The sequence below is a fragment of the Mastomys coucha genome, unplaced genomic scaffold (genome assembly GCF_008632895.1).
Source record: "Mastomys coucha isolate ucsf_1 unplaced genomic scaffold, UCSF_Mcou_1 pScaffold2, whole genome shotgun sequence".
NCBI lineage: Eukaryota > Metazoa > Chordata > Mammalia > Rodentia > Muridae > Mastomys > Mastomys coucha.
In genome coordinates this window covers 9,918,149-9,943,675 of record NW_022196902.1, presented here as the reverse complement: position 1 = coordinate 9,943,675, position 25,527 = coordinate 9,918,149, and the positions used below count along the sequence as shown (strand labels likewise).

Sequence of the window (25,527 nt, the reverse complement as noted above, 5' to 3'; positions counted from 1 at the left end):
AGGACTGCACATGATGAGTCTGATTGTTCTGGCATCATGTGTAAAGTAGAGGATTGCAAATTCAATCTTCAATAGGAGGAGAGGACCTCGGCCCTGTGAAGGTCTGTGCCCCAGTGTAGGGGAATGCCAGGGCCTATAAGTGGGAGAGGGTGGGGTGGCAGGCATGGGGAGGCAACAGGGGTTTGTTCTTGTTGGTTTTGTTTGTATCTTTGTTTGTTTTTTGGAGGGGAAAGTGGAAAAGGAGAAATTTACATGTGAATAAAGAAAATATATAATAAAAAAAATCAATCAAGTGTATTATGCAAAGTGAAAATCACTAATGCAAACAAGACTGAGAGACCAAAGCTGAAAACACGTTTGCAGGCATCACCTGCACACCACGCCTGGCACATAATCCATAGGTACTCAGTAATGTTTATTTAATGATTAATGCATTATTAACTTGTGTACAGACACATGAGTAGGTTGGACAAGATGATTTCTATAGTCCTTTCCACATTAACTTTCTGTGACATTCTGATAACAAATACTATCTGTTTCTTTACTAAAATCATGTTCCTTAAGCCACTACCCACAATGTACTAGAAATTTCTTTTTTTGATATGGTTTCAGGCTCAAATTTACTCCTTCAAGTATCTACAGGAGTGGCTGAGACAAGTATATGCCTCAAACTTTCACTGGCCTTTATCTAAATTATTAAGGATTGTATTTGTTTTTAACACACTACAGAAAAAAATTATAAGGAATGAAACGTTAAAATGTATGGTGGTGGAGAGACCTGATTATGTACTCCCTTTGCATGCCATGCTCAGGCTATGCCTACTAGCATGGACAAAGGCGGTCACATCAAGTTTTGTCTTCTACATATAACATCTATAGACTCTGGGAGCCAACTGGCACTTGGTGTGATGCAATGTAAGTTTCTCACCTTGCCCCCTTTTAAATAGATTTCAGCGTGTAGGGAGACCTTGGAAACAGCATGAGATGTCTTAAATTTCTCTAGAAAGTGTTCCGTCTTTCAGAGAAGAGCAAGAGTGTGAAAATTTGGGAAACTATATAACCAGTGAAAGAAGAGAGAGAAGTTTCAAGTGAAGAGTCAGACTGGGAGAAAAATCCTTAACTGTGGAGAAACTCCTCCAATCTCTGAGTGACACTGATCTATACCTCAGTCCAGTTAAGGAGAAAGAAATTGAATGGACATTTGAATTTTTTGAATTCAAAACTACATTTATAGTTTGAAGCTAACCATGCTAATTGAATTTTTAAAAGTCTGTATTTGTAGAAGGGAATAGCTATGGTTTAGATATGTAGTGTAGACTCTAAAAGCTTGTGTGCTGAAGGTTACATCCCTCAGGTGGTTGTTTGTTAAAAGATGATTCTACCGTGATGGTGCTAACTTCATCAATGGATTAATCCACTGATGCCTTCATATCTGAATCCATTGTTCAGAAGTGGAGTTTATTTGGAGGAAGTAAGCTCTCAGTGTATGCTTTTGAAGTCTATCTTGTCTCTGGAGCCTCTTTCTGGGTCTTTCTCCTTCCTTGACACCTTAAAGTGAACAACTTTCTCTATCATGTTCTCCCAATAACTTTAGCCTAGAAATAAGAATCAAGTAACCATGGACTAGAGTCCCCGAAACTGTAAGCCAGATTAACCTTCTTTGTCCTTTAAGTTGATTTCTGTAAAATATTTTATTACAGCATGGGAAGGTCAAATAACATAATAATAGAATCTAGAGCCTCTGCACTGTCATAACATCCAGGATATAACTGTCAATGAAAACCCAACAGAAATGGCACATTATTAAGAGAAAGACAGTAAATAAATAATTTATTCTATGTTGGGGGAAATACTTAAAAAGATCGGCAAGTTCCCCTCTAAGCCGGGCACCAGTAAGCCACATGGCTCCAGCGGGATGTTCTCATCTCTGCCGAGAATCTCCACCCAGCTCACTAAGTTCCCACTGGTGAGTCACCATCATACCAGCCCCATGCTTCAAAGCAACCCATAGCCTTTGTTGTGCACATCTGGCAAAACCATGCTTTGCCACTGTACCTTTCTCTCTGGAACACAGTTGAACCATCAAGAGAAGGAAAACACCACACAAACTTAGTTCAGAAAAAACAGTAATTCAATTGTTGGACACAACAACTAAAATCATAATCCTGTAAGCCTTATTAAATCTAAATCCTCTAGTGGCGAATTCTGATATATCCACCATTAAAGCAGGAGACACTAGCAGCTACATCTTGACCTCACATTACCCCTGTCCAAAAGGACCCTCTTTCCCTCCTCTTTCCTCTCTTCCCCTATCCAACCCAGAAGTTCCTACTACTTGCCCAGTGATTGGTTCCTTTATTCATTAGGGGATGGAGTGACTCACTCCTTGTCTGAATCCTCCACCCCCCAGGAGAGCGGAATTAACATCAAAATACAAATAGCACCAGGCCCATCCACAACAGTTCTTCAAGGACCCAAATAAAAAAACAGCAGGGGAGAATCATAAATCAGGCATTATAATCCTGTTCAGTGATGTAAAGGAAGATATTGGCCTAACAAACTAAAACCAGGAAGTCTAAGACAGGAAAAACAATTCATTAAATAAGTGGGAATCCTGGAATTTCAAAAGGATGAAGAGGCTGAGCAGGGCCTGATCAGAAGGCTGAGGAAAAGCATAGGAGAGCTGTGGGACAGTGCCACAGGCCAACATGCATACAGCAGGAATCTGAGGCAAAAGGAGGGAGGAGAACATGAGTTAGTGGATATATTTGAAAAAATAACACTTGAAAAAAATTCCAAGTTTGCTGAAAACACACAGATACATAAAGCTCAGCAAACACCAGGTAAGATATATGTTAAACAAACAAACAAACAAACCTTTAGGGATTGAAAAAATGCCTCAGTGGTTAAGAGAACTGGCCGCTTTTGCAGAGTTCCTCGGTTTGGTTCCCAGCACCCATAGGGCAGTTCACAACTATCTATAATTCCAACTTCAGGCATCCATCACCCTTTTCTAGCCTCCATGGCTACCACACACATGTGGTATGCTTAAATATGTGCAGGCAAAACACTCATACACGTGTCTTAAAAATTAAAAATAAAGGAGACCATTAGTGGATACAAAGGCTCTAAAATTAAGAAATCACTAGAAATAGCTTGGAAATAGCCATAGAAAAATGACATGTCATGTGAGGAAGAGTAACAGCTCAACTTATGGCTGCTGTCACCATCAGAATAATGGAGGAAGAAGATCCTATCAGTGGAGAATTTCAACGTCCAATAATTACAGTTCTTAGAAGGAAGAGCAAATGAATAAGTAAATAAGAGACATCTTAAAGATAATGGACAACCGGAGAACTGACTGGCAGCAGAAATGGAGCCCAATAGACCCTAATGGGGAGATCTTTAGGTTGAGAGGAAATGATGTCAGGCAGGACATTGAAGCTTTAGACCAAGTAATGAAAGCATCAGGAAATTCTAGAATCTGGGCAGAGAGAAAAAAAAAAGTTTTTCTTTTCATTTTTCACAGAATACAGGTGATAGTAAAGACAAAAGCAATCGTGTCATGTCATGGGCACCACAAATGCATAGACTTGTAGACATAGAAAATCCTAGTAAGGACAGGAGAAATAAAGGAACTTATTTAGCTACAGTGTTTCCACAATGTGATGTGGTATAGTATTAACTCTAGATAGACTAAGAACAGTTGAAAATGTTGGTTGTAACCACAGATTAACCACTGTAAATTATGTAATGAGATATAATTTGAAAATTCAAGAGATAAGTTAAAAATATAATTTAAAAAATGTTTGAGTTGGGAGTCAGGAAAAGAATAAAAGAACACACAGAGAGAGGTGGAAAGTATGCTGTAAACAAGTTAACATTGTGTTTATTATTTAATGCAGTCACATCAATCATTGCTTTATGTGTTAATGCATTGGCACCCCAGTTAAAAGCAGATACTCTACATATGAAAAGAACCAATCTGTAGCGTTATTCTGTCTTGGCGAGTTATACTTTGTAGACTCAGGTAGAAAATGAGCAGATGAGAAGAAACAGACTAAACAGACAAACAAACAAACAAAGTAAAAAAAACTTAAGGGGCCATGTTGATGTCAGATAATTTAAATGTCAAGATAAATATTATCAGATGTTCATGATGATAAAATTATCAGTATTTCAAAAACACAGAAGGTGAATATGAATAAATTCAACATCAGTGCTTCAAGAAGCAAAACTTGATGTAATTGAAAGAAGTAGTCTGTTCTACAGCTAATACTGGGCTTGTACTGATGGTTCCAAAACTAATTGTTGCCTGTGGAACAGTGCATCAACAACACCTGAACAGCACATTGGTTTTTCATCAAGAGATCAATCATATCCATGATTAGCTAGACAAATTAAACATGCCCCAGCCCATTGGCAAATAACCAAAGATAAATTAGGGTTTGGGGTTTGAATTCTTATTTTGACATGTCAAATGTTCATGACTATAACATGACTGAGTAGAATCCCTGAGTTTCATAAGGATAGGAACTCCTGTGAGGTCATTTGTCAGATCAAATGACCTAGCATGCACAGTCCTAAAGAGTCAATGCCACACTCCTCTCCCTTTGAGTCTTTCCAGTGACACATTCCCACCCATCACTTCTTCACTGTTGGACACTGTAGAAAGACAGGAGTCTTTTGTAAACTCAGAACACTACCTCTTGAGTTAAAGATGGAGCACCCGTCTCTAGGTCTTCATCTAAACAGGATTTCTGGTAGTTCCTAGTACACTCAATGCAAAAATCCCAGGTTCCCATCCTCTTTTGCTTGCAATGTGAGAGTCACAGCTCAGCACATTGGCTTCCCATTTCCCAAACATCCTTGTAGGAATATTGTCTGATTCGTTACTATATTTCTGAAGCTTTGGGGTCTACCACTGGAAAGGAGACTGTGGATGCAAATAAAAGATTTATTCAATGAGTCCTGCATCTTACTTTTGAATGGAGCTGGTAATCAGATTAAATATACTGCTGGGGACCCATGCTGCAATTAACGAAATCTATATAGACATAAAGAAGTGATCAGTTGCCTTCAGGTTTCCATCTGCATCCCAGAACTGACCATGTGCCACAGCTCTCCATACCCAAATCCTGCTGAGAGAGAGCTGGTCTCCAGTGTTGACACATCTGAGAGCACATGTGAGACAGTCAGTTCTGCTCAAATTTCTGGCCCACGATGGACCCACCCAGGACACAGAAACCAAGGAACAGCTGGGGACAGGCTCCTTCCAGTTTCCCTCTGTGCTCCAGAGCTGACCCTGTGCCACAGCTTTCTATACCTAAATTCCCTCTGGAGAGAGCTGGTCTCTCAGGAGTGCTGTCATACAGGCTTACAGGAGGGACAAGCCACAGTCAGAGACAGCAAGACCAGCTAACACCACAGATAACCAGATGGGGAGAGGAAAGAACAAGAACATAAGCAACAGAAACCAAGGCTACTTGGTAACATTAGAACCCAGTTCTCCCACCACAGCAAGCCCTGGATACTCTAACACACTGGAAAAGCAAGACTCCGATTTAAATCACATCTCATTATGATGATAGAGGACTTTAAGCAGAATTTAAATAACTCCCTTAAAGAAATACAGAACACGGTAAACAGGTAGAAGACCTTAAAGAGGAAACACAAAAATTCCCAAAAGAATTACAAGAAAACACAGCCAAACAAGTGAAGGAATTGAAAAAAACCATCCAGGATCTAAAAATGGAACTAGAAATGATAAAGAAATCACAAAGGGAGACAACCCTGGAGATAGAAAACCTAGGAGAGAGATCAGGAGTCATAGATGCAAGCATCACCAATAGAATTATATGAGATAGACGAGAGGTTCTCAGGTGTAGAAGATACCATAGAAAACATTGAAACAACAGTCAAAGAAAATGCAAAAAGCAAAAAGCTCCTAACCCAAAACATCCAAGAAATCCAGGACACAATGAGAAGACCAAACCTAAGGATAATAGGTATAGAAGAGATAGAAGATTCCCAACTTAAAGGGCCAGTAAATATCTTCAACAAAATTATAGAAGAAAACTTACCTAACCTAAAGGAAGAGATGCCCATAAACATACAAGAAGCCTACAGAGCTCCAAATAGATTGGACCAGAAAAGAAATTCCTCCTATCACATAATAGTCAAAACACCAAATGCCCAAAACAAAGAATATTAAAAGCAGTAAGGGAAAAAGATCAAGTAACATATAAAGGCAGACCTATCAGAATTACACCAGACTCCTCACCAGAGACTGTGAAATCTAGAAGATCCTGGGCAGATGTCATACAGACCCTACAAGAGTACAAATGCCAGGCCAGGCTACTATACCCAGAAAAATTCTCAGTAATCATAGATGAAGAAACCAAGATATTCCATGAGATAACCAAATTTACACAATATCTTTCCATAAAGCCAGCTCTACAAAGGATAATAGATGGAAAACTCCAACACAAGGAAAGAAACAACACCCTAGAAAAAGCAAGAAAGTAAACTTCTTTCAACAAACTCAAAAGAAGATAGCCACACAAACCTAAAAATAACATCAAAAATAACAGGAAGCAATAATCACAATTCCTTAAAATTTCTTAGCATCAATGGACTCAATTCCTCAATAAAAAAGACATAGACTAACAGACTGGATACATAAACAGGACCCAGCATTTTGTTGCATATAGGAAACCCACCTCAGTGACAAAGACAGACACTACCTCAGAGTAAAAGGCTGGTAAACAATTTTCCAAGCAAATGGTCCCAAGAAACAAGCTGGAGTAACCATTCTAATATTGGATAAAATCAACTTTCAACCAAAAGTTATCAAAAAGGATAAGGAAGGATACTTCATACTCATCAAAGGTAAGATCTACCAAGATGAACTCTCAATTTTGAACATCTATGCTCTAAATGCAAGGACACCCACATCCATAAAAGAAACTTTACTAAAGCTCAAAGCACACATTGCACCTCACACAATAATAGTGGGAGACTTCAACACCCCACTCTCAGCAATGGACAGACCATGGAAACAGAAATTAAACAAAGACATAGTGAGACTAACAGAAGTTATGAAACAAATGGATTTAACAGATATCTATAGAACTTTTTATCCTAAAACAAAAGGATATACCTTCTTCTCAGTACCTCACAGTACCTTCTCCAAAATTGACCACATAACTGGTCACAAATTGATCCTATCAGATCACCATGGACTAAGGCTGATCTTCAATAACAACAAAAACAACAGAATGCCCACATACACACGGAAGCTAAACAATGCTCTACTCAATGATAACTTGGTCTAGGAAGAAATAAAGAAGGAAATTAAAGACTTTTTAGAATTCAACGAAAATGAAGACACAACATACCCAAACTTAAGGGACACATTGAAAGGAATACTAAAAGGAAAACTCATAGGTCTGAGTGCCTCCAAAAAGAAACTTGAAAGAGCATACACTAACAACTTGACAGGATATCTGAGAGGGGGAGAGGACCTGGACAAACATGGGGGAGGGGAAGGACGTGATCAAAATATATGCAAACTTTAAAATTGTACTAAATATAATGAAATATATAATATATATATGTAAAGAAGTTCTCAGTCTATTATTTTTGGGTTGAATAATTAAGCCTTAAAGCACTCTTGTGTTTTTATTTAAGTAGCTTCTTTTCTCAGACAACTATTAACTCTTTGACTCTCTACTTCCCTTTATCATGTCAGTTAGCTATATATAGAATTATCATGTAGCTACACATGTGTCATGTAGATTTTGTTATAAATATAAAATGTTGAATTTTTACAAAAATGTTAAGAGAAAACTAAGGTGTAAGGAGACGGTCCAGAGGTTAAGACAATTGGCTGCTTTTCCAGAAGATCTGGGTTCGATTCCCAGCACGCACATGGCAGAGCACAACCATCTGTAAAGCTAGTTCCTGTCTTCTTCTGGCTTCCTTGGGCACCAAGCACATATGAAATGCACAGACACCCATGCTGACACCCAAACACATAAAGTCAAAAATAAAAATAATTAAATCATGAACTAAGGGATATTGAAAACAATCAAGTCATCAAAACCCCAAGAAACAAAAACTCAAACTAGCAAGAGTGACAGGTCACTCTGGGTCTGCCCTGTTGTCATTGTGTATTCTCCTTGCATAAAGAGGCTCATTTAGTTTTTCCCCTTCTGAGTACATAGTCAGAAGATGGAGAACCATTCATGGAGATAAAATAACTTGAAGATCACAAATGAGCGAGTGGTGGAACTAGTATTTGACTTCACTGCTCTCAGATCGTAAGCCATGCTTTCTCCAGATAGCAGAGACTTGTGTCTATATAGCTTGCTAAGCCAGGGTGCCACATACCTTCAGTGTCTTGTTGTGCCTCTGTAGCTCTCGACACAGACTCTCAAGTTTGCTTCGAGCGAGGATGGCTCTGTTGTGGTCACTCTGCAACTGGTCCTTCTCTCTTTGGGTCTGTGCCTGCTGTTTTAGTAGGAGCTTCAGCTTCTTTTGCTCAGTGCGATGTTCATCCAGCTAGACGTGGGGGCACAAGCAGCAAAGAAATTGGCAAGGATGTCTTTGCAGCTCACAGCAAAGAAGCAAAGCCTAAGGACTCTCTGTGTGGTTGTTTGGAGCTATTTTAAGTCATTATCTGCCTCTCTGGCAGCTCATGAACTTCTTAAGTGCCATTACTATATAATGTGTAGATATAGCTTGTACAGCATAATATATGATTTCTGTATTACTTGTATTAGCATCCTCTTTCTTGATTTTTTTGATTGTCTAGAAATGTTTTTCTTTCTTTCTTTTCTTTTTTTCTTTTCTCTTTTGTCTAATTTTATCACCTGGTGCTATCCAAATAAGATAAACACACCTGAGAATCTGGACACTGCTGGAATTCATGGCAGTATCTTGTATTCAGACCCTGGCCAACAATTTGTTTGCTTGGCATACATTTTGCTCTCATAATTCTTTCTGAAAATAAGCTAACAGTGACATCTTTAAAAAATAGGCAGGAGAAAAACAGCTTCCCAGTAAATATAAAGTGAAGTTTTTGTTTTATAATCTGGGGAGTTTAGATGTGGATTCTCTGGGTATGGAAAAACAAGCGAAAGTATACCTCCAAACACTGAAGCCTTGATGGTTTGTTCTATTTTCTTTCTTTTAAACCAAAGCATTAGAAACAGCCTCAGTACAACACACTGGCATGAAAGACAAATATTTTTAACATTTCTTGCTGCCCGTAAACTCTGTCCCCAACCTCTCTGTGCCTACAGCAAAGACATCACGACCCATGTTTCTGGTAATCCAGATGCATGAAACCTTGTGACTATCCATGTTGGGATACTAAAATATGTGAGTAGGATTGCCAGATATGATATAGGATACCTAGATAAACGGAAAGTTTACATATTATGGAATAATTTTAACATAGATATATTCCAAATATTGGATGGATCATATTTTTATTAAAAATTATTCATTGTCTAAAATGTAAAATTAATTGGATCTAATGTATTTTTATTTGCTAAACCGGGAACATTATTGTGAAATCTTAGTTCTAATGGAGGGAGCATGGGAAACAGCTTCCAGAAGCTGCCAGAGAGAGACCAGTAAACTCTAGGGGTGCTAGTGTCTGTCTGAACATACAAGTAGCAGACTTTGGCCTGAAACTGCTCACTCCATTGGACTTGGCTTCTTTAGTGCCTGGGTATTGTTTAAGCCAGGAGGAGACTTCTATTAATAACCATGTTGGCTAAGAGCAAGAAAAATCCCTGGGGAGCTACTAGGTAAATCTAGATGCTAGGGGTTCCTGGTACTTCCGGGAACCTGATGGAAATGGATATACAGTCCGCGTGAATCGTGTCCACATCTTAGAGTTTCTGATTTTAAAGTCTGTTGGTTTTTTTCTGAACTATTTGAAGATTGTCATAATTCTTCAATTGATATCTTGTTTAATTCTCTTTCTCCTACCATGTTGAATAGCCATTATAAACCACCTTCAGATTAAACCAAGAATATACACATTTGATATTCTAAGTTCATACCCATGTACAATATCTACTTTTAGGAATTAAGATTAGAAAAAGAGAGCCATGTTCCTGGAAATTTGGACTTGAAATCAGGGTTCCTTGATTATGTATTTCTTGTGCTAAACTCTTGTTCATGAGATAGACATGGTCTTTTCATTTTGTACAATAATGATAAGACAAGATAAAATTTCCCTTAGTATAGCAGGATTTTTCTTCCTTTAAATTGTTGTATTGTTGTTGCCATTATAGATTAGGCTGTACTTTTAAGGACTATGCTGTATGTCAAAGTTTTCAAGTTCATTGCTGTTGACATAATGGGACATATTTTTGTATCGTGTGAAATCCCCTGTATTTTGGACTATTTAACACCAATCTGAGCCCCAACTACTGTATGGCAATAACATCATCTGATTGTGAGATGCAGAAATATCTCCAGGCGGAGACACTCACTGCTCCATGGTGTACAAGACTGCCTCTATCTAGGAAACACTGCCCTCAGTGGCTTTCTTTGTGTGTCAGGAAGCAAATATACTTTCTGTGTTTTATAAGTTGGAAGATAGATGATTTATGCTTTGCCATATTTAATCTTTGGCTATGTTATAAGATAATGCACATTTAAATTTTAGCCAGATCTATTTTCCTTAGCTTTAAAATGAAAGACTCTCTCTTTCTTTTTTTTTTCAAATACTTAGACTTCTGTGCTTGCGTTTGAGTGCAGAAGTTTTTGTGTTTCAGGTACGTCCGATATCCAGGGCTTACTGTAGTAGGATAGTTGTGCTCTGATATATGTTATATTGCCCTGGCTGTTTATGTTCTTTCACGAGCCTTTAGACCTCTAGATGGCGTTAGTCCCCAGATGTTCCTGTTGTCATAGGTTTTGGGAGGGGGACTAACCTCCATGATCCAGGTAACCTCGATGATCCAGGTATGGTAGGATCTCTGGTGGATATACTTGGGCTGTAAGTAAGGTTCTGGATCTGATGAAGGTGGGCAGAGAGGTGGTAGGAGAATGGAGATCTGGCAGGGATAGCAACGGGCTCAGGGCAGCTGGGTGTGCTGCAGAGGCCTCAGCGGGCAGGGAAGATGGGAGCAAGAAGAGAGTCTCACCTGTCTGGGTCCTGGTCAGCAGGTCTGATAAAGGTGGCAGAGAGGTGGTGGGAGAATGGTGGTCTGGGCAGGGTTTTTTTTTTTTTAAAGATAAAAGAGAACATGTTGCATCTGAGTCAACTGCATCCCAGGGCTGGCTGTGTGGTTTCAGATTCACATAGCTACAGTTCTGGAAATGTGCAATAAGTATAAAGGATTTTATCTGAAATGTCTTATTTTTTCTTCTTCATTACATTTAAAAAATGAAGGCACAATTAATGTCAGTAGCTAAATTATAATTATATTAGTGATTCCTTTTAAGTATATAGAAGTTGGGGTAATTTCCTGAAAATATTTTTCTAAGGCCATTTCTGAATGTAGTCATGAAGTATCCTTACTTATTAATGAACATAGCCTTATTTATTGATGAACACAATGCCAGGTAACATCATAGGCTTCAGGCTTTGTAAGCATGAGTGAATGCGAGTGGCAGGTAGATTTACAGTATTAGAGTTGACAGTTTATAACATATTTCAGACACTTTCTATACTAATATCCTGGTAGATGAGCAAGGAAATAGACTTTTATCTCCAAGTAACTAATTAAAGTTTTTCATGAATTTTCTTCCTTGAAATGGAAATCTAATTGGTCTTTTGGTCAGTTTCTGAGGTCTTAGCTTGTTATAGGGGATAAGACAAATGCCAAGTATAGTAAGGCTTGTGCTAGCTTGACTGTCTAGCATGGTAAGTAGGGACAGGAATTTCATGGGACCAGGGTAAGTAGCTCTGGCTAGTGGCATAATCTCCCTCAGACTGAAGAGGCAATTGTCTCCAGGCAATGTAGCAGTGGAAATGGCGTCAGGTGACAGTCAAGAATACTTCCTCCTTCCTGCCAGGTCTAGCAAATGGTGCTAGAAAATGAACAATAGCAGCCTTGGTATGTAGCAGTTGAGTTGAAGGGACAACGGACAAACAGTACAGAAATATTGGAAGAAGAATGTTGTACACAGGTGTGTAAGTCAAAGTGACATGATGCACACATGCGAACGAGGTTCACATTTGGGGAAAGCTATCCCTGGCCTCCAACTTACGTTATGCTAGTTTAAATTGCTAAGAGCCAATGTTAAACTGCTTTGTAATTTTCTACTCTTATTTTAACAAGCAACATGGCCCATAAAACTAGAAAACAAAGAAACATTCATTCTGTTTGATCTAGCAATCCCATTTCTAGAACTTTTTTCTTAAAATTACAATGAAGAAGGGACAAATCTAATAAATAATGGCGTTCACAACAGCATTAGCTTCTGAAGCAGGAGGATGCTGTCTCTTGAGTCAGCACAGTGTTGGCGTTGTATTCAAGTGCCAAGTTCTGCACCCCTAGATCCGGGAATTCTCATGTACATCAGCTTTCATTGTGCAGACATTGCTCCCCAAGTTAATTAGTCAAAACCAGGCTAAAGCTGTGATTGTTTAGTATAGAGAGATAGGTGGGACTTCCTGGGAGGGAAAAGGGGACTCTGGGAAGAAGAAAGAGGCAGGTGCTTTCACCAGGAGGCATAAGAGGAGATGGAGATAATTATGGGCCTTAAAGATGTGGCTAGCCATGTGGCTGGATGGCTAGATGGCCAGGTTAACTTAGAGGAGCTAGTTGAGAGAGTCTCCCCAGCTAGGCCTAAGCTTTGAATAGTAAAAGGTCTCCCTCCGTGTGGTGATTTGGGGAAAGACTAGTTAAGGAATATCTGCCACCATAATAATTTCCAGTGTCAATTAATATATACAGAATATTATCATTTTTACAGCACATAGGGCCACTTAATGGAATATGACACAACTCTAACAAACTATGCTTCTCTAGACTGAATTCCATGAGAAAATGCCACATGTGCCAAGAAAACAAAACATCAACTCATGTGTATGGTAGAAGTTACTCCATTTCTGGCTGCACCGAGCTGGAAAGGAGCATGTATCAAACAGAGTTTGTTTCAGATGATGGATTAGAAATACTGTTTTGTGTATTAGGAGGTCTTGTGTCATTATTATGTGGTCTGTGTGATTAAAAATAACTGAAAGCTAAGCCATCAGCCAGATACTTAGGATTTCAGAATTTTATTGTGCACATGACACCATGATTCCACATAAGAGGAATGTGTCAAGGCACATGTGGAAGGACAGGACACAGGGATTACAGGACTGCAGTCAGTGAAGAACAAACCATCAACAGGCATGGCATTTGTGGGGCCTGATTCTTACTCAGTAAGGGAGGCTCTCCCAATGAAGTTAGGCTCAGGGCCTCTTATGGGCCAGATTGAACATGGGGATGCTGCCAGGGGAAAGCTCTCAACTGGAGCATCCCAGGAGCATCCTTAGCTGTAAAATGTATCTACCAATTGGATGGGAGGTGGTTCAACTCCTGCCCAGAGGAAGCTCTGTGCTTCTAACACTTCATTGGCCTGTTGCTGCTTCTTCAGGAGAAAAAAGTCAGTGCTTTCTTAAAGAGCATACACGGAAAACATAAGTAAAATGAAATTCAATATATCTCGTTTTTGGGGGTGAAGAGGGGAGTGGTACATATACCTCAGATGTTTCTGTTCTGCTGCATTTTCCTACCCACATATCCCAGCAGGTTTTCATGAGGCTTGCTTGATACCAGAGCACCGTGCTCACCACGCCCTGGCCTTTACTGGCCAACTTGACAGCATAGAAGACAGTGACTTTCTGGAATTTTTGGATGGTTTGAAGTGGCTTCCCTTGCTCCCAGGAGCCTAAGTATGGAGAGTGAGGTTATGTGTGGAGGACATGGAGCCGGGGACTAAGCAACCCACATGGATGACTTCCTCATTGTAGGGAAGGGAAAGAATAGGACCCAAAGAAGAGAACTGAAGAAACGGGTCAGGCCAGATGGAAGTGAACCTCAAACTGTGGGGTGGCATTAACTCCACTGTGAATTTTCCCTTGTAGCCCTTGAGAAACATGGATGTAGAAGCTGGACGAAAGTTTGATATTCATTCATTTTTATAGAGAAGATAATTTTATTTTTAAAGGTAACAGGAACTTTATGAAATATCTGCAAATTTCAGCTATCTATACTCCTTCTTGTCCCCCCCCCCAAATTATACACACAGTTGAACAGGGAGAGCGCTACCTTCTTTGTCCTTTCTATTGTAACACACCAGCTTTTCTTTCTCCTTAAACATACTTTTCTCCTAGCATTCTGTGAATCTAGTGATGGCTTGTCTGTGGTAAGGAGCTGTGTTCTAGAATGATGTTCATGAAAAGCCATGTTCCCTTCTCAGCACTGACTAGAGCTGGGGGCTTTCTGATAAAAAGAGCTGATCAAAAATCTTACCAATTCAGCATACTTCTTGAGTAAAAAATCAAGCTTTTCTTCAGGTGCTTGCAGCTTGTTCAGATTTTGCATGAGCAAGTTAGCTTCTTTACCTAAAAAAATAAAAAAATAAGAAATGAGGGTTGAGCATATGATCAGGTGACAGGCACTGTATATTGGATTGATCCCTTGAAAATTAGGATCAAACCTCAGCCAAACTGAGAACCTTCCTGAGCCTCAGCTAGTTTTCTCCTCCTTTAAGAAAGGATGACCTCTGCCTTTCAGAGTAAGGACTAGCTCATGTGGTACAGAGTCAAATCCATGGTAGAGTTTCAATAAAAGCTTGCTTGCTAAAGTAGTAGTCCCCTACTTGTCTTCTTCATTCTCATTACTTCCCCTTGTGCATCCTTAATATTCTAAAGGTAAGCATGTCACAGCCCTGACTTTATGAAATGATAAATTATTCATATCCTATATTAAATAATAACAATAGAAAACAGCTAATCAAAATTTCTGAGAAGCAGGAAACAACAGTGTTAGTACATGATGTTTATGGTACTTCAGCCCAAGTCAATCTAGTGAGCTTGGTTTTCCCGTATTGTCTTGGGACTACCCTTTGAACCAATCCTCTCCTCTTTGGGTGGGAGTAACTCTAATAATATTGCCTACCAGAGAATAAAAATTAATATATAAGGGGAAAGGTCTAAACCTGGGAGATTTGTGTGTGTGCATGTGCGTGTGTGTGTGTGTGTGTGTGTGTGTGTGTCTGTCTGTCTGTCTGTGTGTCTCTCTGTCTGTCAGTTTGTTCTATGAATTTGAGCTCAGCCTTCTCAGGCAGTCATTATTTCTACCCAGGTCTTAATCTCTGCTGACAGCAGATTATTTTTTCCTTCCCAGGTGGACATCAAGCTATATTTTACAACTCATACGTTCCTGATAATTTACCAGAGAGATGTAGGACCTTGCTGCCTTCTTCCTTCTGTCTCCTTTAGCGCTGCTTCTCTGCAGTGTTTGTTAACCATCTGGCTGGTGCTGGAGGAATGTCTGGGATGCTTAGACCCACACTGACCTCTGCTGCCACCATGGAGGAGTCTTGCCATTCTCACCTATCTGTGAAAACTGTTCTATCGATTCTTTAAAGACATCCGGGCTAGCCAGTTTAATTTCCTAGATGAAATATCAAAGGCCTAGAAAACACCAACACTGTAAAGACTTTAATCCAAGGTGACTTCCTCTAAGCTTTCCTGAGACATTTTGGTAACAGAAAAAGATAGAGAGTCAAAGGTGGAATGTCATTAGAAGAAAATGATGTCATTCCTAATGTTTGGTCTATGTTGGCTCAGTGAGTCAGCTCAGATCTGAGACTGGCCTAAGACTGGCTATGAGTGAGGCTCCAACAGCTCCTAGCTCTCCTCCCAAGCCCTTGATGATTGATTGCCCTTTGTGGCTGACTATGATCTGCTCCTGCTGGGCATGTACTTCCAGCTGCTCTTCTGGAAGCTTGGGTGGTCTGCACTGGCCAGACCATTCTTTCACCATTGACTTCAGAGCCAGGAATGTAGGTAGGCACATGACGACTGCCCTCCTAAAATAAGCCGGGCAGTGGTGGTGCAAGCCTTTAATCCCAGCACTTGGGAGACAGAGACAGGTGGATTTCTGAATTTGAGGCCAGCCTGGTCTACAGAGTGAGTTCTAGGACTGCCAGAGCTACACAGAGAAACCCTGTCTAGAAAACCCCTGCTCCCCCCCTCCAAAAAAGATATTTTTAGCTATTAGAAACAAGGAAGTGCTCCTGTCCATAGTTTAGGGCCAGGGCCTACTGTAGCATTTGGTCCATGACAAATGCTGAGTACCACTAATACTATAGTGAAACAAAGCCAGCCAGCAGGCACCTGTATCCGGCAAATCAAATGATGCTGTCCTAATTAAGCAGAAGAAGGTGAGCCTTTTTTCTCACCTGGGGTTTTAGTGTCTTGGGACACCTCTCATGGTGAGCACTAACATAATGAAGTCATTGTATGTCTTACTAGAAGGGCAAAGAAATGAGAGACTCTAGTGTTTTCTTCTCAAATTAAGAGTCAGTCTCCTTAGGTTGTATTTTCTGTAACTATACAGAAGGCATTTTGTTGTTCTTATTGTATAATCTTCATGTTAATTGAAATCCCATTCTGCCCTACTCTAGTAGCTTGCTATTTTGTACTGATGCTTATGTATCATTCCAGTGTATCAATACACCTTCAAAAATCAGCCTCAACAGAAAATTCAAGAAATTAGAGAAAGGGATGTGCAGAACTCATTAGAGATGGTAGTTTTTAAACTTGCATAGGTTCTATTGGTCTAGGGTGCTGCATGGGACACTTGTGGAGGACAGGAACAGAGATATGCTGAATTTCTAACAAAATTGTTGCATTCCCATGGAAACAGGGCTGATGTATCAGATACAACAGGAAAATCTGACTTTACTCCCGGACATTTTATTAGGTGGACATAATTTGCTTTCTTCCGAATGTACCATTTTGAAGTTAGCCTCATTTCTCCCTGTAAAAGCTGATAAAGGCATGCAGTGGGTATGTGACTGTCACAAAGCAAAATACTACAAATTGGAAACTATATCAAAGTTGAAACACCTGTGCAATGAGGACAATACTGTGACATTTGACTGTGACCATTGACACAATTGTATGGGAATACAAAGGAGCCATTTTTATGTCAAAGATATTTTTTAAGTCCTTTTTTTTTCCTGGTCAATCATTTGGAAAAGAAATTGAAAACTTTAAGTTTTAGACAATTGAAACAGTCATAGAAATGTGAACCAGGGTTTTTCTCAAGCTATTGGCAGAACAACGCCTGCTTCTGCCCTGATTACTTGCATAGACGTAAAGTATCCCTAAACTTATACCTTTTCTCTTCCAAAGTGTTTCTTTTATTTTATTTTTGGTAAAGGGGATAATACTGGTTCTTGTTGTACTCACTGGCACAATTCTGTATTTCCTTCTCTTGGTCTACTTATGTTTGAAGAGTATTCAACAATACTTCAAATGTTACATTCAGATTTATATTTTAATATTAATTTCTATTCTCTTATTAATAAAATTGAATACCAGTAAGTGTTAAAAATAGAATTTTGAACATCATTAGATGTTTTCAGGAAAGTACACAACTAACTAGGAGACCTAAGTTCTAGAACTCAATGGCCGTAAGTAAGGTGAGCGACTTTGTAGCTTCAGTTTCCTTGCATATTGAATTAAATTAGTGGGTTGACTAAATGGATTCTGAATTCAGTCTTTACGTTTTAGTGACTTCACAAATGAAATCACTTTAACCATTTATAGCCTGCAATTAATAGAAGTAAAGGGAAAATAACAACATTGTTTGGATGAGATAGTTGTCATCCTAGGATTTTAAATGCTGATCTACCTTTTGAATTTGTATTCTCTTACCTCTCATGGTCACAGTGTCTGATTGTTTCTCTTGGTTTTAATACTGCCATTAATGTTTAAAGTTCTACCCTGCTGTGCTTTCCTGTAATGGCATCCTCCATTAAATTGACACTTTGTGCCTCTGGAATCTTAGTGGCTTTAATAGACCTGGACTTCTGAGTCCACTGGTGATGTGTTTACACTACCAGGAATCATCAAAAGGAAATCAGAGAGACGAGGCTGACACATTCACTGCCTCTTGTGCTCAGAAGAGAGACTGGGGCGTTTCACTCAAGACTTGATGGACTCTGTTTCTCTCACTTGTCTCTACTCAATTCTGACCTAATTGGTTCAACTTCTCTGTGAACCAATTCGTTTATCCTTGAGTCTCACCAATACCTCCTTTCCTTGAGTTCCTTTGGTCTCTTATCCTTTCCTCAAGAACACTTAGAATTCCTACCAGAGCTCTGTGTGTGTGTGTGTGTGTGTGTGTGTGTGTGTATTTTAAGGAAGATGAGGAGAGTTAAATGGGTGTCTGAAGACATTTCAAAGTCCATAGTGTCCTGTAGTCAGTGATGGTCATTAAATTATCCACAAGTCTCCTTCTCTGGCATATTTAGGATTATTATTCAGATAAGTGGCAGATTGTAGGGCTGCCCATAACATGCTTTCTATTATAATGAGAGAATCATATGCATCTACAGGCATCGGTTTTGTTTTGTTTTGTTTGTTTGTTTTTTCAAGACAGAGTTTCTCTATGTAGCCCTGGCTGTCCTGGAACTCACTCTGTAGACCAGGCTGGCCTCGAACTCAGAAATCCGCCTGCCTCTGTCTCCCAAGTGCTGGGATTAAAGGTGTGTGCCACCACTGCCCGGCTACAGAGCCTTATCTTATCTGGTAACCCTCCTTAGGCCCAGGGAAACCCCCAGCCAGAGCTTTTTTTACTCTAAGGTTGGAAGGAGCAATTTTCAAAGCCATCAGCACCCTTTTCTCCCTCCCACAACTTGCTTTCTGCTAAACTGTCACAGTGCCTTGGCCTGATGCTTGTACACCAGTTCTGAATCTCTCTACACTTCAGAGTTTTGACTAGTTCTGAATTGGATTTAAACACACAGTTATGGTCGTAGATAATATTGCAGCACCATTTAATTTACAAGTAGCCACTTATAAGCATCTAAACTTGGAAGTGGTGGGTTTATGTGTAGGCTTGCCTGAAAATGTTGTTATAACTGTGAGGGTAGCTGTGTGTAAAAGAACATGTTAATGACATTGAGTGGGATGTCACAGGAAGGCCACTGGCCCACATATGCCTAAAGCAGGACTCTGAAGCACAAACAGAAAGTCTAGACAAACACATAGGGCTGGAACTGGGTAATTTGTAGAGAGTGGCAGGGGAAAAAAGTATAATTACTTTCTCATCCTGAAAAACTGTCCTAATGATTTGGTAATTGTAAGTACTATACAGATTTATAAAACAACTCATGGGAGAGAATATAAAAGCTCCAAATTGTTGCTTTTAATTTTCTCTCATTTTCCTTCTATTTTGTCCCTCAGTACAGCAGATACACCGAGACTCGTGTATATATTATGCATACAGGTTTAAGATGATATACACAGTGCTTTAGAAACATCCTGGATCTTTAACATGACAGTGCTAAGGGGCACATCCAAGATGTGGTTTGATTGGAGAAGAGAAAAAAAATTGCTCTGTAACACAGAGGAACACGATTATTATGATCCCCAGTTTTCTAGAATGATTCAACCTTGTGTTGTTGGAATATGAAAATATATTAAGTGCTGTTGTGATCTTGATGTTGTGTGGGCAGAGGGGTCAGTTGTATTACTAGAAGGTTATCACTGAACCCTTCCTGAAGCCTTTGCATAATGAGTTTTATGTACATAGTAGTACTCTACTCAAATGTAGATTACTTGGGTTTACAGACAGAAGTCCTTTACTTGGGTATGAGCACAGTTCTCACACAGACTCCTTGGTATTTCTTTCTATCATACCATACAAATGAATGAGAAGTGGTTACTACCCTTGAGAACTTACCCATCTATCACAGAAGCTGAGGAAAACGTAAGGGAGAAGTGAGAAAGGTGAAACTAACCAAGTCTCATGTGGGAAGTAGTCTTTGAAGTGAGTGCTGTGCTGGCAGTCATGAGTGGGGACATACTCGGGGGCTGCACTAGGTGTAGTAGTGTTTCCAGTCATAGGCTACACGGGATGCAAAGTTAGCATTCTTTCCCTTCATCCACAGTTATTGTTGGTGCTACCAACCTCCATGCTCTTCAAAAACATTTCCTCCTCTGTGTGCTTCTGCAGAGTTCATGTGTTTGCTTTTCTCTCTGTACCAAGAGTCCCTTAACCAAAAGGTCATCTCTTCTTTTTGTTCTCCCAACAGTGTGCCTCATAACAAGGCATTAACAAATAGTCATGAAATTAATGAATGGATGAGCAGCTCAGGTGTATATCTTCTGCAGTTCTTGGCAGATGTAACCACTGTTTTATTATTACTATTATTATTATTTGTTTTGCTTTGTTTTTTTGTGATCTACCCTTAATCAAAAATATTTTATAATAAGTGATCGATTGACATTATTTTATCAATGAACTTATCCATATTCATTATATTTTGCTTATTTACTGTTTGCTTTAAATATTCCAGTTCTTCATTCTTATAGCAAATTACTATTGAGTCTTTAATTTGTCATCTCCTAGATGTCCAACACACACACACACACACACACACACACACACATACACTGTTCTTGCGATAGAAAAAACTCAATGGGGAATTAGTTACATTAACCAAATACTCTCCCCAAAATGTATGATTCGAAATGCTTGTTAGTTCTACTAAAGAAAGACTCATGGAATAATGCAGATTCAAGGAGATTACCACGTTAGGATGTGGCTAAGAAAACACCATTCAGTTATGAGCTAAATGGCAAGTAGAAGTTCTATGTTCAAAGGGCTGGAAAAGTGCAGACATTTCTAGGTAGAATGTGCATAGGCCTTTGGAGAATGGAGTACACAAGTTCAAAGAACCAGAAGAGAAGATGAGAATGATTTCAGTAGTGGTGGGGTCAGGGATGGAATGGTAAAGAAAGAGATGCAGAGGAATACAGTGAAATGAGATCAAGTTGACCAAAAAATATCTTAAGAATTTTGATTGGTATTCTAAGAGCCATGGTTAGGTATGTGAACAAAGTAGATTGGCATCGTGTGAGAAACCTTCACTTCAGTAATACGAAAAGGGATGAGCTAGAGAAAAACACAGCAATAGAAAATCTAGGGAGTCCCAAAAGGAGGATACAAAATTAATCCAAATATATTTATATGGCTGATAGGTTATTTCTCTGCCAATGAAAGGAGCCAATTCAAACCAGATTAGATACGTATATTAGAGGCAGGTTTATTAGGAATCTGCTCTCAGGTGAGTTTGCAAGCTCCAAGGCTAGAGAAATACTGGCTTAGGGGGTGGGATGGGGCAGAGATAGAGAGAGAAAGGCAAAGATAGAGACAGACAGACAAAGAGAAAGAGAGACAGAGACAAGAGAGACTAGAAAGACAAAGAGACAGAGAGAGAAGGGGAAAGACAAAGATGAGAGTGAGACTAGAAAGACAGATAAAGAGAGAGACAGAGAGACAAAGGGAGGGAGGGAGGGAGAGAGAGAGAAAGAGAGAGAGAAAGAGAGAGAGAGAGAGAGAGAGAGAGAGAGAGAGAGAGAAAGAAAGAGAGAGAAAGAGAGAGAACAAAAGGTCTGGATTAGGGAAAAGCCTGGGTGGGGGGAGGGCACCACAGCCCTTGGGCTCAAAAGTTCAGGGTTGGGGGCAGGGTATGCCAGATAGGGACTGAGGGATGCTGGAAGGACCTAGAGTCCTCAGCCCCTTGGCCCCCTGAGGTCTGAAACCAAACAATGGCTTTTCCTGATGTTCAAGCCAAAGTAATAATTAAGAGAAATGCCATATATTAGAACATAATACTTGCCTAATCCTTTTAAGATTTTCTTTTCCAGCTTTTGCTCTTTATTGCTCACAGGCTCTTTTGCTGTGGCTGGCTCCTCAGGAGCAGTGGGTTCTCTGTCTGTCTCTTCAGTGGTTTCTTCATAGTCGCCATCCTCATTGTCCTGTGCCTCTGTGTTTTGGGGCTGCTCCTTAGTTTCGGAGGAGCCCTCCTTCCTTATGGGACTGGCAGCAGACCCGTACATGCTAATGATGTCTTCCAGTTGCCGGCTCAACTCTTCGGAGAGGTCATGGGCTCCCTTCTCAGGATGGGATTCTTGCTCTGGTGCTTGGCCTGAAGTTGTGGACTGCTGGCCATCTTGGTTTCCCGGGCTGTTTTGATTGAGTGATGAGCTGTCCCCTGGGGAATTTGGCTGCTCTACTGAGACCTGATCAGGATGATTAGTCTCCATATGGGAGTGGGATCTGGTGGGAAGCACAGTTATGTTTTACCTAATGAGTTCACTCACATACTAATGACAAGGATATCTCTCAGAGAGGTGCCAACTAATTTTAGTATCTTCCACAGAATAAATGAACTTTCACATACCATTGACACTAAAATTCAGGTCCTATCACTGTCCTATTTTGAGTGTAATCATTACATTTTAAGTATCCCTTTTTGTTGAAATTGTCTGAGTTAATTTATGGTATTGTTTTTTTATGAATAAATTTGTCAATTTGTGTTAGGATTTTCAGGTGTGACCTCACAGTCTTTAAAAGTGCATGCACATATACATTTTCATTCCAAGTTTAATTTTTATTTAATTTTTAACTTAATATTTAATATAAGAACCATTGTGATTACCAAAAATCATTCATAACAGTTACATCCGTAAGCTATTTTTTAATCTTTAGCTTTTTTTAATCAAAAAAATTTAATTTGTATACTTTAATACATTAGGTAAAATCACTTTTCTAGTGTCTTCTCCCTGATAATGAGCAACATGCAATTATCAATCAGAAAAAAAGGTTTTTTGTGTTTCAGACTAACATTTTAAATTAAAACAGGGAATGAGGAATATATAAATAAGCCAATAATATGAGTGAATGATGATCCTTAGAAATGTATTTTCATGTGTACATACATGTATGAGTGTACTATATTGACACGTGTGTGTGTGTGTGTGTGTGTGTGTGTGTGTGTGTGTGTGGATGTGGATGTGCACATGTGGAGGCCAGAGAAGGATGTCTGGTGTCTCATCCATCTTCTTCCTTTAAAACCTGGCACTAGGCTGGCAGCCAGCAAGCCCCAGTTACCCTCCTACCTCTGTCCCTAACAGCACTGTAATTACAGGCTCCTTTGACTGCACCCAAGTTTCTACATGGTTGTTGGGATCTGAACTCAAATCCTTATGCTGTATAACAAGCACTTTCACCCACTGATCCATCTCTCCAGCCCACATATAATACTCCTTAAATTTCTACAACATTCTACTCTAGAAACTGACTTCATCTTAGAAGTGAAGAGATTATAATCTTCTAACTCAAAAAGTTCTAGAAAAGTATAAGAATTTTAAGACATACCAATGTATATCTTATGATAGAAAAAGATTTTAAATACAATATGGACTCAAACCTGGCATGTTGGAGTATGTTTATTTATTATTCTTCATGGAGACAGGGAAGTCGGATGTTCAAGGTCATCCTCAGCTACACACAGAGTCCCTAGCCTGCCTCTGCTGTATCATCCTGTCCCCCAGCAGCAGCATTGACATCAACAACACGCAGATAATAGTACAGCCTCCGGGAAGTATGGAACAATACAACACATTGCATTAAAGATTCCAGGCTTTGCACCCACCACGTTGAGGGGCGCATAGATTTGGCTTAGGTTTTTAAGTCTGGTGCATTTTGTTTACAAACAGAACTCAATAGTCATGCTGCTAATTAACAACATAAAAATATGGTGACATCCTCTAGCTTCACAGGTTTTGCAGTTGTGTTGGCATGTCAGTGGAAACAAAAACATGCTGTGTTCCAAGCTGCACAGCTTCCTTGTCCCATTTTTAGGGCAAGTGTCAAGCACTAGAATGTAGTAGGTGTTGAACACTTGAATGCCAACAAGAGAGTGGAAAACACAGTGTACAGACACTCCCCACCCACCCGAGGCGCTCACCCAGACTTCGCTGACTTAGAAGGAAGTTCACTCATTTTAGTTCAATCACTTGGTTATCACATAATGTGGCGGCGCCTCCACCACTGCAGTCTAGAGCCTGACCTCCACTCTCCGCTATGCTCTCTGCTATATATAACTCCTGCCTCCTCTAAGCATGCAGAGAGACACGTGTCACCTGCTGTCCAGCCAGAAGTTATTTTAAGTTCTTCTAAAATGAGTTCTGACATTTAGCCCTTCATCCCTGAAGTCAAGAGAATAGGCTCTCAGTCAGACTAAAAATTGTGAACATTTACAACTGGTTTGAATCCATATGTGAGCTTTTAAGTGTAGGGGAGATTACCATTGGGTGAGACCTAAAGTCAATCAAGTTTCAAAGCAGTTATTTTAAACAGTCCATGGGCATTTTACTGTGGTTAGGCTACATGGAAAAGACAGGTGTGTGTGTGTGTGTGTGTGTGTGTGTGTGTACGCGCGCACACACACCGCAGCACTGGGGATCAGTCCTAGCACCTCAAATGCTCCACTGTTGTGCTATATCTCCAAACTCCAACCTTCTTTTAAAACAGTAACCTATTTTGTTTACAGGACAATTTATTTCTTTAAAAACACCTCAGAACAAATTAACAAGAAGGAAAACCAAATATAAACAAAGCCAAAGAACTTTTTTTTTTGTGGTAAAGTTTCTTCTAACAAAGAAACTCTAAAATCTGTCTTTAACAAACTTTACTGGCTCTGTGCCCCTGGGTGAGGAGGAATGTTTCTCCTCTCCTAGCAGTTCCTTGGCTGCTCAGCACGTCATCCCTTCCTGATCCACACGTTGTCTTTAGAAGTTAAACAATGGAAAGCCCTTCCGCCAATCGCCTGCATCTGTAACTTTTGAACACTACAGACTACAGGCTGCCCCTCAAAGGGCTGGGGAAGTGTTTGTCACACTTACCAGAAGGAAGGGAGCTAAGCAGGAAGAGAAAGGAGAGGAAAGAGGTGGCAGATGCAGAGTAGCAGCAGCAGCAGGAACAGGCAGCGGGGCTGTGTTCTTACAAGGAGGGAGAAACTACCGCGTGTGCACGCGCGCGCGCGCGCGCGCGCACACACACACACACACACACACACACACACACACACACACAAAGGGAGGGGGTGGGGAAGGGAACGTCCCATGACACAGCAAGAAAGAAGTCTGCCTATGCTTCAGTAGGTGTCGCCAGGGGAGTATCCTTTGAAAGAAAAGCAGCTGGTAGATTGTGAGACTCTCAGGGTTTAGTCCTCTTTAAAATTTAAACCCAGACGAATGGCCTCCTGGTGCGGTTTGCCAACAATGTTGTTATTTGGAACACATCAGGAGTGTTTTTATTTCTTGGTTTATCTCCCATGGGGTTTATGATTCAGTAGCTATCCATTGGGCTGGTTTAGTTAGTATCAGGTTTCTTTTATGAATCACCCAGGATGCGGTGTGGCATAGCACAGGAGAGGTGGCAGAGACCCTCGTTCTGAGGACACTGCTTTCTG

General features: G+C 40.0%; 1 protein-coding gene across 2 annotated transcripts in view; it reads right to left on the bottom strand.

The window, feature by feature from the left end:
* Txlnb (taxilin beta) overlaps positions 1-25,154 on the bottom strand; it is a 46,341-nt gene extending 21,187 nt beyond the window's left edge. The window contains exons 1-4 of one of the 2 annotated variants that reach the window (XM_031380486.1): positions 24,959-25,154; positions 21,889-22,328; positions 14,496-14,587; positions 8,395-8,565 (exon numbers count right to left, since the gene is read on the bottom strand). In XM_031380486.1, the coding sequence (XP_031236346.1) occupies positions 8,395-8,565; positions 14,496-14,587; positions 21,889-22,315 (690 nt within the window). In that variant the 5' untranslated portion in view covers positions 22,316-22,328; positions 24,959-25,154. Of the gene's footprint in view, positions 1-8,394; positions 8,566-14,495; positions 14,588-21,888; positions 22,329-24,021; positions 24,136-24,958 lie in introns of those variants that run through there. The other variant, XM_031380485.1, reaches the window with a different exon arrangement.
* Positions 25,155-25,527: the final 373 nt, after the last annotated feature.